General features: G+C 39.2%; 1 protein-coding gene across 7 annotated transcripts in view; it reads left to right on the top strand.

Moving 5' to 3' along the window:
• The window catches only part of SGIP1 (SH3GL interacting endocytic adaptor 1), a 228,277-nt gene that overhangs the window by 87,318 nt on the left and 124,713 nt on the right, over window positions 1–16,246 (top strand). For all 7 annotated transcript variants that reach the window (XM_043877668.1, XM_043877667.1, XM_043877665.1 and 4 more), the window contains exons 3-4: window positions 11,036–11,099; window positions 16,018–16,042. In XM_043877668.1, coding sequence (XP_043733603.1) covers window positions 11,036–11,099; window positions 16,018–16,042 — 89 coding nt within the window. The remainder of the gene's footprint in view (window positions 1–11,035; window positions 11,100–16,017; window positions 16,043–16,246) is intronic.

Here is a 16,246-nt window from a genome sequence, read left to right as displayed (position 1 = left end):
ATTTTTAGCCCTTAAAGTCTTAATTGTCTTAGGGTCATCTCCATTTTAGTGCACTAACCTGAACTCCCATATATCAAACCTGATCTTCAAGGTGCCATCCACATCAGCCTCTTTTGCAATCCAATTCTAATGGAGTGTGTCACTAACGTGCGTATTTCTGAGAGTGGACTCAGCTCAGAATGAAAGGGTGCTATTTTATAAAGAGGCTCTGTACTCACCAAGTACAAAGATCACCTGGATTTCCTTTGAGTCACATAAAAATGAAGGTAAAGCATTCAGACTGAAGAGCACATGCCCACCAGTTTTGAATAATTTGGGTTAAAACGGCAAATGCGTAGATCAATCAACAAACATTTGTTAACTGACTATGCCAAGTACTGCTTGACATTGAACTTGACATTGAACTTCATATTCCCTGGTACTCGCCTTTATATTAAGCATCTCCCATATCTTAGGCAGTAGTCTTGATGCTGAAAATCATAAATATCATAAAAAATCATGGGAGGAACTGGCTTTCTTCTTAACTGGTCTTAAATTTTTCTGTAAGAACTTCTTAAGACAAAGAATCTAAATTGGATTATATTACCTATATTTAAAACTTAGAGGAAGAGCTAATACACAAAGTATTTTAATCTTTCCTGACAGAAATACAGTGGCCATCATAATGAATAGATATTACCAGTGAGAGTTGCTGTCAATACGCGGCATTATGCCCAGGGCAATTAAATTTGCCTGTTTTTTATTACTGAGACCAAATGTTTGGCCTGAGTTCCTGGAGAAAATAAGTAATTCCATTACATGTGATTCACCTTTGAGTAACCCCTCAAGCTGACAAAGACTTAAGCTGAGAATTCATGTTTATCACAGAAATAATTCATTTAGCAAACATTTATTGGGTCTCATGTTCACTGGGCAGCACACAAAGATGTAAATATGCAAAATACAGTCTTTGTGCTTAACAAATGTCCTGCCTAATTTCCCTAAAAATCTTTCAATTTTAAAAAAATTTAAGTTTTTGTGTTTGCTTTTGCTCTTGTTTTTGACAAGAGGGCAAAACAAATTGTGAACTAACAGAAAGATATGCCAAAGATATGGAGGGCATGGGCTCTGAAGTCAGGCAGAGGGGACTCTGAATGTGGTCTGTCAATTACCACCTGTGTGACCTGGCTCCAGTCACTCCTCATGAACCATGGTATGTAATCAATAACATAATAGCTCCTACTTTGTAAGGTTGTATTAAGATAGGGAAGTTCCTGACAGATTTCCTGAAACATCTTAAGTACTTAAAAAAATTACGTTTATTTGGTTTTTATTTATTTGGTGTGTTTTGGACTAAATTGAGCTTTTCAATGTGCTGTTATATATGTTCTTCACCTAAAAATGTGGTGAGGTCACACCACACTGCTTCCCCGAGTCTCTGTTCCTTGCCTTAATGCACATGCCTTCAGATAGGTCCACCCCATGCAGTTTAGGGCTCCTTCTCCTCTCCCCTGATACCTCTATATACACAGATATCAAAAAACTAACATTAATGGAATATAGAGAGCAAAAATCCAGAAAAGCCGCTTGATTTTTGTTTTAATTATACAAACATTCAGTGACTTTTTTTAAAAAGTGTTAAACAAACAAGGATGGTGTGTCCACCCCGTACTGGGCATTGCCCTGGGTACTGCAAGAAGCATCAGGACCACCCAATAAGAGGTTGCTTGCCTTAAAGACATACAGACTTGGCTCAAAATCCTGATCATACCTAATTTCTTTGTTTGATAATCTTGGAAAAGGAACTTTATCACTTTGAGTCTATTTCTTAGTCCATACCATAGGAGTTAGTAATAACATCTGTACTTGTTGAGAGGGTTGTTGTTGTCATGTCTGACTCTTTGCAACTCCATGGACTGCAGCACTCCAGTCTTCCCTGTCCTTCACCATCTCACGGAGCTTACTCAAACTCATCTCCACTGAGTCAGTGATACCATCCAACCATCTCATACTCCGTTGCTCCCTTCTCCTTGAGCCTTCAATCTTTCCAGTATCAGGGTCTTAATGAGTTGACGCTTTGCATCAGGTGGCTAGAGTACTGGCACTTCAGCTTCAGCGTCAGTTCCTCCAATGAATATTCAGGGTTGATTTCCTTTAGGATTGACTGGTTGACTCCTTGCTGTTCAAGGGACTCTTAAGACTTCTCCAGCACCCAGTTTGAAAACATCGGCTCTTCAGTGCTCAACCTTCTTTATGGTCCAACTCTCACATCCATACATGACTACTTGGAAAAACCAAAGCTTTGACTAAATGGACCTTTGTCAGCAAAGTGACATCTCTGCTTTTTAATACACTATCTAGGTTTGTCGTAGCTTTTCTTCCAAGGAGCAAGCATCTTTTAATTTCATGGCCACAGTCACCATCCTCAATGATTTTGAAGCCTAAGAAAGTAAAGTCTCTCACTGTTTCTGTTTTTTCCCCATCTTTTTGTTATGAAGCGATGGGACTAGATGCCATGATCTTAGTTTTCTGAATGTTGAGTTTTAAGCCAACTTTTTCACTCTCCTCTTTCACCTTCATCAAAAGGCTCTTTAGTTCTTCTTCACTTTCTGCCATTGGGTGGTATCATCTGCATATCTGAGGTTATTGATATTTCTCCTAGCAATCTTGATTCCAGCTTGGGATTCATCCAGCCTGGCATTCTGCATGATGTACTCTGCATATAAGTTAAATAAGCAGGGTGACAATACACAGCCCTGTCAGACACTTTTCCCAATTCTGAACTAGTCTGTTGTACCATGTCCCATTCTAACTGTTGCTTCTTGACTTACATACAGGTTCCTCAGGAGGCAGGTCAGGTGGTCTGGTATTCCCATCTCTTTAAGAATTTTCCAGTTTGTTGTGATCCACACAGTCAAAAGTTTCAGCATAGCCAATGAAGCAGAAGGAGATATTTTTCTGGAATTCTCTTACTTTTTCTATGATCCAGTTGATGTTGGCAATTTGATCTGTGGTTCCTCTGCATTTTCTAATCTAGCATGTACATCTGGAATTTCTTGGTTCACATATTGTTGAAGACTAACTTGAAGGATTTTGAGCATGACCTTACTAACATATGAAATGAGCACAGTGGTATGGTAGTTTGAACATTCTTTGGCATTGCCCTTCTTTGGGATTGGAATAAAAACTGACCTTTCCCAGTCCTGTGGCAACTTCTGAGTTTTCCAGATTTGCTGGCATATTGAGTACAACACTTTAACTGCATCATCTTTTAGTATTTTAAATAGCTCAGTTGGCTAATTTTGAAAAAAGCTTAGCCTAGTGCCTGGCACATTTGAAGGACCTAGTGAATTAGTGCTGTCTTTCCCTCACTTCTGGGATTACAGAGAGAAAAACTAAGGTTGTTCCTCCAAACCTCATGTCCTGTGGAGATATGAATCTTATATCGAAATGAACACAATTCCTCTCATAGTGTCTGTAGGTTTTGCTGCAAATGACAGCCAGTAAGAAGTCAAATTGAGATATGATCCCAGATCTTTGATTCCAAAGTAAGCCATGGATTCTGTTCCCTTCTACCCTGCTTCTGGGGGCTGTGTCTTCATGCTTCTGAGGCAGATGAGATGGTTTGCATTCCTCTATGAACTGTGTTTTACATACCGACCTTAAACAACTGTCACTGCCACCCTCTCCTCCTTCCAGTGCTCCTCTTTCTTCCAAAGCTCCGGGTCACTCTTAGAGCTAGCCTTGTGCCCAAGCCTTTTCTCTTGTCCAAGCTCTGCTCAAAAGCACTGTTTGTAGAGGGGTGGGAAGCAGAAGGACCAGATATACCCCAGGAACATGATCCCCAGAAGTGCCACCTTTTCAACAATTTTAAAAGCAATGTGCTTATATGGGGTGTTTAACACCATAGTTAAGAGCTGTTAGTGAAAGCAGTATGTAAGCAAGACTGTGACATGAGTGGAAAATGAAAGTGTTAGTCGCTCAGTCCTGTCTGACTGTGACCTGATGGACTGTAACTTACCAGGCTCCTCTGTCCAAATTCTCCAGGCAAGAATACTGGAGTGGGTTGCCATTTTCCCTTCTCCAGGGGATCTTCCTAACTCAGGGACAGAACCTGGGTCTCCTGCATTTCAGGCAGATTCTTTACCATCTGAGCCACCAGAACATGAATGAGAAAGGTAATAGAGAGTAGTGCCACATCTCTTCCCCTCCCCCAGCCCCTTTAAGATAGCTGGGAGATAAACCAACTTGCCACCAACATGCTGATGATGGTGACCACTCCACCTTTGACCTCTCGTTGTCTTACCAGCTAGCAGTGGGATGGTAAGAATTCAGTACAAGGAGAGAAAGGAGGAGGTGCTGGCAGAACTCTGCACTTACACTCCCGTATGGCATGACAGCATCTCTGGTGAAGAGCAGCATCTTCTGTGTTCTGTGCGGTTAGTCCTCAGCTACTGCCTACAGGATGCTTACACCTTGATTTCTCCTATTTTGATCTCAGCTCCAGGACTGTTATCTCAATCTGTCCATCTAAAGATGGAAAAGTATTTTAGGGAAAATACTTTTTTTTTACTTTTTAGGGAAAAGTATTAATATTTCAAGAGTAATTTTTAAAAATAGGAGACATGAAGCTAACCAAGCAAAAACTCTGTGGTTTCTTTTGAGTATCAGATTTTGATGTTTTATCTAAGATAAAACAGAGTATTGAGGCCAAATTCTTTTTTGGAAGATCCTTCTTAAAAATTCTATTTTCTGTGTAACATTTAAAGGCTAAATTTAGAATTTAGTGTTTACTTAATGAATCCCTACAGAACAGTTATACCTGAGAGAAAAGAAAATTGATAAAGGTAATTTTTTGCTGTACTATTTCTTCTTCACCTGCAGAGTTGTATACTCAAAGTCAGGAAGTTCTAAGGTATCTTTAGATTCTAAGGTATTCTAGAATCTTTAAGTTCTAAGGTATCTAATTTAAAAATATAATTAGTTCAAAGACATTTCAGAGAAGAACATTAGTGAACACAGTCATTTGTGTTTGAAATTTAAAAGACTTTTTAAAGTTATTTTTAAACACTTTCATACATTTTGGAGCTATCATAAGAAACGTATTTTATATGGTCACCCTGTTTGCAAACATTGACCACTCACATAACTGAGACCAAGAATTTCATGATATAGTCTTCATCCTTTTTACAGGCAATGCACACTTAGTTTTTGTCTTCTATTTCATTTTTGAGTGAAAGTTTCACCCTAACAAATTGATTTCATAAGCTTCCAGTGGTCTGATGTACAGTTTGAAAAGGAGATGAGAAATAATTTCTCTATGTTATTACAATTGAATGAATTATTTTAGGGAATATTCTATTTGAGAACCACTATGGGGCAATGAAAATAAAGACAGACATCTATTACATAGTGGTGTGGCTAGCTTCGTGGAGCTTACCATCTAGTAGGGGTTAACATAACACTGTGATCCGATGAGAAAAGCTGAAAGGAACATTAAAAATGTGTTCATGATAAGCATTTTGTAAAAATCTGTTACATGAGAAAGAAGTGTTGGAGGTTTAGTTGTAGTTATCAGTTGTCATGGACATACCAGTTTCTTGATAGTGAAGGTCATCACGAAGACAGATTTGTGACTATATAGCTCCCAGTTTCTTTACTAAATATTGACAACTTTAGCACAAAAATAAATAAAAAGGAAAAAAAAAAAAGATCCCAAACTTATAAGCCAATCCGCCTTGTCTCTTTCTCTTCTTCTTTGCTCGCTCCTATCTTCCTCCCCTTGGTCACAGAATGATCTGGCTTGAATTATTCTGTTTCTTTTTTATTGTGATGAAATGTGCATGATAGAATTTACCATTTGGGCCATGTTAAAGTGTATTCAGTACATTCTCAGTGTTGAGTAGCCGCTAGCACTTTGTAGTTCCTGAACTTTCGTACCATCCTAGAAGGAAACTCCCTACCAACTAGGCAGTCACTCCTCTCTTCCCCTCTTCCTCGCCCTTGGCAACTTCTCCTCTGTTTTCTGTAACAATGAATTTGCCTGCCCTTGATATTTCATGAAAATGGATTCATGCACTGGGTGGTTCTTTGTATCTGGCTTGTTTCATTTAGCATAATGTTTTCAAGGTTCATGCATGTTGTAGCATGTGTCAGTACTGCATTCCTTTAAATAATATTACATTGTATGGGTACCCCACATTTTTTTTAAATTCATTTGTTCATGGAGAACTGTTTCATTTTTAAGGGGGATTTATTCAGAAAATACTTGTAAATGATTAGACATGCCTTTAAAGGTTTGATTACATATGTACAAGGTGGCACCTAAAGGCTTTCAAAGAAATATGATGCCTATTTGTAGAAGCTTGAGTATGATAAAAAGTACTGTATATCCAGAAGCTCAGGAAATAGTACTGGGTCTGACCTACGGATTTAGGATTTAGGATTCATCTACTTATAGATGGAAAATGAAACCATGATAGAGCAATGAATGAAACTGCCCCCCAAGGAGCGGATGTAAAGACAATTAGGACACAGTCCAGCAGAACTCTGGGGATCCGTGGGTAAAGAACCTCCAATACCCACCCCTAGAGATGATGATAGATAAAACCTAACTCAGGTAAACCCTCAGGCTCCTCATTTGCAAAGAAAATACCTACTTTTTCACAAGGCTTGTAAGAAATTTAAATGAGTCAACATATGCGAAGCAGCTGGCACCCAGCCTGTAGGTTGGACCTCAGTTTTGTAGCTACAAACATTACTCTATACATTTGTGCTATCGCTATTGTCAGTTTCTGCATCTTTGCTGTTTCATTACCTTGTAACATCATATCCAGGACTACCTATCTTGAAATAAGCTTTCCTACCATCTTCAAAGTCAGTCTATTTTTAAATTTTGCTGTTGTAGTTCCCAGACTTTACTAGCTTCTCCCATAATACCAGAGGAGGCTAAAGGAATCTAAATGAGGTGGAGAGAGGCTGCAGGCACAGGCCAGACTTCCGTGTGCCTGACCCAGTTCTGCATGCACGTGGGAGGATGTTCTTAGCTCCAGAGCTTGGAAGAGGACTGTCCTAGCCTCAGATCATCAGAACATTAAAATTCTTCCTCTTTAGAAATCTTTGTTTAGACGTTGGCAAGGGAAAAGTTAATTACTTCATTTCTCAAAGACATTTGATCTTTTCCCTTCCATTTTTGGTAAAGAATAATTGACAAAAATTCTTGACCTATCCTAAGGATAATAATATTGTAGAAATTCACTTTAAAACTTTCATGTAGTTTGGGAGTCAGAAGTGAAAAAAATCATTGAATATAGTGTTTTTTAAACTTATTATGTTACCAGATGTGGTGTCTTAAGCTTGTTACTACTATAAGATTTTTGACTATCCTTGTTCTCTTTTGAAGAATTTCTTTGGATATTTTTTAAAACTTTCTTTTGTGTTGGGGTATATCCAATTAACAGTGTTGTGATAGTTTCAAGTGAACATGGTAGGGATTCAGCCATGCACATACATGTATCCATTCTCCCTCAAACTCCCCTCCTACCCAGGCTGCCACATAACATTCAGCAGAGTTCCATGTGCTATATCGTAGGTCCTTGTTGGTTATCCATTTTAAATATAGCAGTGTGGACATGTACATGCTCTGAATATTTTTAAATAAACTCTCAAAAGACTTGACAACATCTTTCCATTCACTTTTAGTTAATTTGGTATGATTGTTTCTTCCTGTGTCTTCTCAAACAGCTATTAAGATATGAATAACTTTTATATTTCATATTTTTTCATCTTTCAGAATTTTCTTTATAGTTTTCTAAATTTCTCACATCTTTCCATCTTTCAAGGGGTAAAAATTTTCAGTGTTTTCTCTTATTCAGCAGTTTGATTAGTTTTGTTTTTCTGGACTGTCACACCTCTGGTGTATTTCTATATATATTCCATATATGAGAATGTATTCTACATATGGGAAATACGACTTTCATTGAAACTAAAACTACAGAATGGCATTGCATTTTGCGAACATGTGCAAATTCTTTCATTCCTTGTTGCTGGCTGATTTGTTGTAAACTGAGAGATGGAAATATTTTAAAAAATGTAACTCATATTCATCTACACAATTAGAAATGATGCTGGAGATGGACTCTGTCTCCTGAAGCCTGAGCCAGAGCACTTTTCACTGGAAAATGGACAACTCATGACGTTCATGACCTAGTTCATATTGGCTATTATCCAAATTTGGTGGTCAAAAACAGGACAGAGTCTATGAAAAACTTCTATTGCCTGTTCTGTTACTAATTTAATATAAGAATTACTGGAATTTGTCTGTATTTTCTCATCTGTTTGGTAGGACATGCTATCTCTTATCTCATGGTCAAGTTACAGGAACTAAAGTAATTTGAAAACATAAGATAATAATAGCATTTGTTTTATAATCCTATAAAAACCAGTCTTGACCAGTGAATATAGCACACACTGGGACCCCCAAAGCTGAATTAGAAGCATGGAGAAGCCAGTGAAGAGACTTAAAGCTCAAGAAAAATTATAGGAAGAAAATGATAATTTTGTCCCTATAAGGAGATAAGGCAATTAGAGGTGAGAAGTTTCTCACACTCAGAATTAAAAATGACAGAGGGAAGGTATTCCTAAATGTAATGGGTGGATAGTTTAAATGTCAGTAAGTTTTCTGTGAACACCTCATGTGGAGAGTAACGCAGAACAGCTTAATGTGGGAGGAGATTTTTTTTAAACAAACATTGACATTTTAAAGACCTAAACCTCTTAAATGGAATGACTGTTCAAATGCAAAATTAGACAAACAGAGGCATTTGGAGATTATATTTGAGTAGTATCTGGAGAGTCAGATAATGAATGACTCAGATCATCCAAGTGGTCTGGGCTGATTCATATATGTTAGAAGATGACATCAAATCTCTGATTTTGTCAGTGTTTTTCCCTGTGATCCACCTGGAGCATGCGTGCGTGCTCAGTCACTTCAGTCACGTTCAACTCTTTGCAACCCCAAGGACTGTAGCCCGCCAGGCTCCTCTGTCCATGGGGATTCTCCAGCAAGAATACTGGAGTGGGTTGCCGGGCCCTCCTCCAGGGGATTTTCCCAACCCACCGCCCGGGACGCCCAGTCCACCTGGTGGCGATAGGGGCAGTCGCTCAGTCGTGTCCAACTCTCTGCAACCCCACGGACTGTGCCTGCCAGGTTCTTCTGTCTGTGGGATTCTCAGGGAAGAATACTGGAGTGGGGAGCCATTTTCTTCTCCAGATCCAGCTGGTAGTGCCAAACAAATTCTGAACATCAGTGACTTTTCCAGATATAAATTGTGAAGAAAAATTTCCAAACCACCAGTAACAAGTCTGAGGTTTTGAAGATATAGGCAATGATATATCTGAATAAGACTCACTAACATGAGAAACTGGTTTCCCCAATGGCTCAGAGGTAAAGAATCCACCTGCAATGCAGGAGATGCAGGTTTGAATCCTGGGTCGGGAAGATTCCCTGGAGGAGGAAATGGCAGCCCACTCCTGTATTCTTGCCGGGGAAGTCCTATGGAGAGAGGTGTCTGACCGGCTACAGTCCATGGGATCAAAGAGTCGGACACGACTGAGAACACACACAGCATGAAAAACGCAAGCCACACATGTAACTACAGGACGTGAGGAGAAGGGAATCCCAGACGGAACCTTGATAGGACAAGAATGCAAGATACAAGATTGGGCTTGGTTTATCTAGGATGGAAGAAAGGAGCCTTCTTATTCCAATAGCACGACATCTTAAATCTTAAATCAACAAATATTCTCTGGTTCCTGTGTTTGGTGCAGAGGATATAGAGAGCATATCCTTGGGCTGTGTCCTAGAAAGGCTTACAGTCTGAGGGAAACTGACATAGGAACTAATAAGTGGAGTAATTTGTTGTATTATAATACATCATTGTTGTTTAGTTGCTAAGTCAATACATATAAGAGCAAAATGTGAGAAACCGACAGGATAGTCGGTTTCTGACTACACTAGCATTAGGAGGCCCTCACAAAGGAGGTGGAAGTTGATGGGGCCTTGGAAGCATGTATGGAAGTTCTAAATATCAACAAGATAGGAAAAGCATTTCAGCCAGTGGTAAGGACCAAAAACAAGGAAAAAAGAAATGTTGGAGTACAAATGTTGTAGTATGTTCAGAGAATCCAATAAAGCCACCAAATTGAGAAAGTAGAAAAGGATGAATTGGGAATATGGATACAAGGATGTGTCAGGCCAATGTGGCTCTCTCGTGTGGTTTACATGAGTTCTGTCTTGGAACTATCCTGTTCTCAAGAATACGTCTAACCTGGAAATGACTGTTCTAAATCTGTGATTGGGTTTCTTGGCAGAGTGCCTATTTGGAGAATGAATAACAATAATCTAAGAAAAGTTTGCCAACTTTTCTGTACCTGGTCCTGGTCTCCTTTCCATTTATTTATATTCTTTTTAAAGAAATAATTTTATTTATTTCTTTAGTTTTGGCTTCACTGGGTCTTCATTGCTGTGTGGGCTTTTCTCTAGTTGCAGCAAGCCGGGCCTACTCTCCAAATGCAATTTACAGGCTTCTCATTGCAATGGCTTCTCTTGTTGGGGGGTATGGGCTCTAGGTGAGGGCTTCAGTAGTTGAGATTCCAGGGCTCTAGAGCACAGGCTCAGTAGTTGTGGCAAACGGGCTTGGTTGCACCGCAGCATGAAGGATCTTCCTGAATCAGGGACCGAACCCACATCTCCTGCATTAGCAGGTGGAGTCTTTACCACTGAGCTACCAGGGAAGCCTATTTTTATATTCTTACATTGCTTATAGTGCTAAGAGCTTACAGTGCAATGTCCTTGATAAACTCTGTTGAAAAATATGAGAATGAGTCTTACACATATGCGCGCGCACACACACACATGCATACACATGAAGAAACTTTCATGGCTTTTTGAACATTCAGATTTAACTAATGTGCTGCAACTTTAAAAATAGTTCACTTGAATGTTGCTAGGAACATTTGAAAATAAACTTTCTGACCTTTTGTTGTTTTCCCACAGGATTGAAAAAACGTACAAGGAAGGCCTTTGGAATACGGAAGAAAGAAAAGGACACTGATTCTACGTATGTACTTGAGGAGCACGCCACTGCTCAGCATCAGCTGACGGTGCCCGTGTGGGAATGTGGATCTGGTTTGGGCTGCTGTAGAGAAGAATAATGAGCCCATTAAACCTCTTGTTTGGCTGGAATCCCTGCAAGAAAGTTACAAAGTGGGAAAATCAATAGTTGTTTAGACATAGCTGAAAAGGAAAAGGGTTATCTTGATCACACACACCTTTAGCTTTTCCTTCTGTGTAGGTTTATCCTGCATAAATGTTATCACAGAGCATTGCCCTGTGGCCTTGTCCTCTGATCATTTTTAATTCATGCAAAGTGAAGTATCTTTCATATAACTAAAACAGCTAACATTTGAGATGACTGCACTGGTAACTAGTAGTTAGTAAATTCTCAGTGAATGGCAGCAGCCACTACTCTTACTAGTACAAATTAATATGTGGCAAGTTCCTTTTGAGCAACTAAAAATGGAATTTCCTGGGAAATTCGAGGGTGGAAAAGCTCATATTTAAAGAGATGTTCAATGAAGTTTCAAAGTGGGAGGAGCCTTGAGTTTGATCTTCAAGAAGATGAGGACATGCATTTCATGCAAAGGGAGCAACAGCCAAAGCAGAGATGTAGAAAATCCAAGGAGGTCTTCAGGACAAGCTAAACAGGGCAGTCTGTCTACCTGTCAACTGCTGGTAAATGTGATGATGGGAGGTGAGGCTGAAAAGATCAGGGCTAGATAGGAAGGGCTTGAAGTGCCAGGCTGAGGTGTCTGGGCTTCCTTCCTTAGACAGTGTGCAACCTTGAAGCCTTGAGGCTTTTAAACCAGAGACTGTAAAGGACTGAGGGGGTAGAAAGCTATGTTTTGTCTAAATATCAGATGTCAAGTCTCCTGATCTTACCTTTTCTTTGTCCTTTCTCTTTTGGTAAATAGTTATTTCATGGAAACTACATTTACTCTATCTAGTCTTGCCAATGTTTTTAAATGATTAAATTAGAAAAATTTCTGAGCATTATACAACTTCCATTATTGCTTAATAAATTGCCATTTTTGAAAAGTTAACCAGAATAGGAGATGTTTCATTCATCAGAGTCAGGAGACCTGGGCTCTGGCTTCAGGTTTGCCAACAGCTCCACAGCCTTAGAATACACTTTCCTCTAATGGGCCTACCTTGATGTTAGAGTCTAATTTCCCTAAAAGGCCAGACACTGTAGCAGTCCGTCTGTCAGCAACATCGCGTCACCTACAATGTGCCACATGCTGTGTGGGATACTATTAGACATTTCTCAGGAGAACGTTGTTAGCAGAAACCAAATCCAGCTTTCTTTGAAGATAGTGTCTGTAACTGACTACACGTAATCTCTGGCGTGTGAAGAAAACTAAAAAGGATAAAAGCTCCCTCAAAAGGGAAAAGAGGTCAGACAACCTCCCCAGGGCAGGCTGAGCTATTTGCCTTTGGCGAAAGCACCGCTCTTCCATCATCACTTCTAAAATCATGAAAATGAGAAAGTTACTCCTCACGGCTTTGGGTAGATGGCCGACATCTCTCTGAAGTACTCTAATGAGACATTTGCTTATAAAATTCCAAGCATCTCTCCTTCACTTCTTGTAATCTGTAAAGTGTCCCAGTTTACTTAGGTGTAGCAAATTAGCTATCATCAGCAGTGATGGTCAAAGAACAAGCCATTTAATGTAAGCCTCTGCCTTTCAGGAACACCCTGCTCTCTGATTGGGTCATATATCATTCTTGCAGAAGGCTGGGGAAATATTCTGGCAATGTGCTATCCCTTCAAATTTAGGGAATGCTTATGATAGTCTGCCATCACTGAAACCTTGCTGATGCAAACTGTTTTCAGGGCTGTTGCAACTCCATGAGGGTTGCCAAGCAACCTGCTATGGTAGCTGCCAGCTCCAAATTCAGCTGATTGGGTGTCCTTAGATAGAGTGGGGTTAGAACCAGAGCTTCCTGATTTGATCATCATTACAATGGCTGATAGAAAGAGGAAAGGAGAGAGCCTGTGCTAAATGGCAGGCTCTGTGCAAGGTATTTTGTAATGCACTGATATCCTTTTCAATCCTCACAGTAATTCAATAAGGTTAGAAGTAATATCTCAATTTTAGAGATGAGAAATCAATGCCAAAATGAATTAATTGCTGAAGGCTACCCAGAAAATAAAACATGGATCCAGCTTTCTAGTCCAGAATCAAGTGACTATTCTTTTATCACCCAGGAAAAAAAAAAAAACCAAAAAACAGAATAGATGGATAAAATTATAATCAAGACCAAAAGGGGGGTAATAGAGAAAAGGGAGTAGTGGCAAGAGGTAACTGTCATTTTTAAAAACAGAGGCAAAAGGTGCCTGGAAGATGATCAGTTTTAAAATGGAAATCAGTAAATATGGTGGGTTTGCTGTATTTATTTAAAAACATAAAACTTAATAAGAGGGGGTTAGGAAATAAATTGAGGACATGCCCAATTGTCTGAGGCTGCTAAAATCTCTCTCTACTCCTCATCCTAGGTCAGCTTATATTGATATAATAACTTTAATCTAGATAACATTTTATGAGTATTTACAATGTTCTAAGCACCATTCCAGGCTCTTCATTTATATTAACTCACTGAATCCTTTACCCTGTGAGATATATACTGTTATCACAGCTGTTATGTAGATGAGGAAACTGAAACGCAAAGGGGTGAAGTTCTTGTCCGAAGTTCTGCAGCTAGGAAATCTGAGTTGATTGAACCCTGCAGTCTGGTGCTGTAGCTGGTGCTCTCCACCACCATGCTTACTACCACCCTACTGGGAAGAACCAGCCTCAAATCCATCAATGGATAAGGCAAAGGATTCAAATAGACATCAACACTGCTATCTACAATTACATTTATTCTGATGAAAATGTTTGAAATGCCGTCCCTATGGCGGTAATACTCATGAAACCAAGTAGCCTCCCATTTAAGATCCCCTTGCATCTATCACCTGCCCCTAAAGACAGCACCACGAGGATGAGTGCCTCTGGATCTGTCCTACGCAAAAGTTAGCAAAATCTCCTCTCTCCTGATCCCTTAGCAGAGGCTGAAATCCTAGTAAGAAATGTTTGTTTGTTTTTCAGGATATAAATCTGATAAGGAAAATTGGCTTTGATGAGTGTGAGTTGGTACTTTTCTCTGTGCTGCCACCTGGGTTTATTGTGGTCATAATAACCCACTGGATTTACTTGCTTGTCTCAAAAAGCATGTCTTCTTCATCATTTTATCTCCTGAGTTTAGTCTAGTGCCTGGCCCATTATAAGTCCCTCAATATTTGTTCAATGAATTATATATAATTCTTCCTATCCTTCTTTCTTAGATGAAATTTCTTTGAACCAACTGTTAGTAATTCTCATAGCCAGCAAATGTCCAAACACCCTCAGGCTTCTGTCAATTCCCATGGTCTTTCAAAATCAGGGTCCTCTCTACTTCTAGCCCCTGTATCACTGATTCATGCTTGCATCCACGTGGAAATGATTATGAAAAATAATGCACTCCCTTCAAATAATTTGTTATCCAAGTAGAATGTTCTGCTAATTTTGAAGGGGGTGTTGGCAGGGAAAGGAATCAAACCTTGGAGCTAAGAAGATGTCCCAGTAAATAAAGAATATTTTACTTGGTCCCACCTCCTAACCACTCCTGGTGGCTCTGCTGGTAAAGAATCTACCTGCAATGTGGGAGACATGGGTTCGATCCCTCGGTTGGGAAGATCCCCTGGAGAAGGGAGCAACTACCCACTCCAGTATTCTGGCCTGGAGAATTCCATGAACTGTACAGTTCATGGGGTCGCAAAGAGTTGGACATGACTAAGGGACTTTCACTTTCATTTTCACTCCACCCAAGCACTTACTAAGGTTTCCTTCCAAACAGTGCAGGTCCTCACCTGAGCATGATTATGGTCTCCATGTTAATATAATAATATTTTTCTATCTCCTAATATTAATTAATATTAGAATTAATATTAATTAAAATATTAATATTAGAATTAATATAAGAGGTTATAAAGTTACAATGACTACCCTTTTATTTCTCCCTTTCTTCTGTTCCTCCAGTTCAATTTTCCAGAGTAGCAGTAATACCCTTCCTCTATTGCTATAAAGCCTAACGTGGCTGCAAGTGGGCAGTTTTGTGTTTGTTCCTAGGGTAGAGCCATCAAGGAAGAGGAAAAAAACCTTTAACAAACATTTTTGAAGACTTAGTATGTGTTGGGAATCATTATAGGTTCTTTATATACTTTTCATGCTTAAACTGACTTAGAGAGGTTAAGTAATTTGTCCAAGATTAGAGAATTAGTAAATAATGGAGTTGGAACACCTAGATTCATCCTTCTCTAAAGACCTTATTCTTAAACACTGTAGCCTAGCATCACTGTGGATTAAATACCCTGGACTTTAGTCATCAAAGTGAACCATTTAGTAAAATTGCCCTTCATTTCCTGCTCTCATGTAATCAAAGGAGCAGTAAATATAGAAAGATGGAGGAAAATACAGATTCTCAAAGTGACTTGAAAAATACCATAGAAGTTCCTTCTTATAAGGGGAAATTCAAGACCACTTATGGGGAGAAGATGAGAGAACAAATCGATTGGCATTCCTGGTGGCAGTTTTAAATGGAAGCCGATTAAATGGGACAGCTCTTACTGAATTCTCTTCTCAAAAGTGGGCAAGACACTGCACCAACAACTTGTGCCTTTAGGATTTCAATTTTTAATGAATCTCTCCCTCCCACATACATGTACACACACCCCACACTGAAATATCATACCAATTTGTTTTGATTAGCTTACATTAGCCAGGTTTACTGGGGTGGGAACTGGTGAGAGGTGGTTAATGACTCTTATTGTTGTACTTGAGTCTGTGTAGCAAGAATGATTCATTTTCCTAATAGCTACTAATTTCTTTTTGTTACAGAGGTTCACCAGATAGAGATGGAATTGTAAGTATTTAAATGACCATTTTTAGTAGGTTTGCATTTCAACCTATGCTAGTTTAAATTTCTTAAAGCCCCATTTCATTTTTTTTTCCTGCAGGGGGAAAAAATGAGCTTAAAGGACTTTTCAGACCTCTTACTGTTGTAATTTTTTGTAGTAATTGCACGGGACATAATTACAGTCTTGGTCAAGTTAAACTTATTTATTGC

This window comes from Cervus elaphus, chromosome 20 (genome assembly GCF_910594005.1).
Source record: "Cervus elaphus chromosome 20, mCerEla1.1, whole genome shotgun sequence".
NCBI lineage: Eukaryota > Metazoa > Chordata > Mammalia > Artiodactyla > Cervidae > Cervus > Cervus elaphus.
Note: the sequence above shows the minus strand (reverse complement) of the source record. Positions and strands in the feature narration are given on the sequence as shown.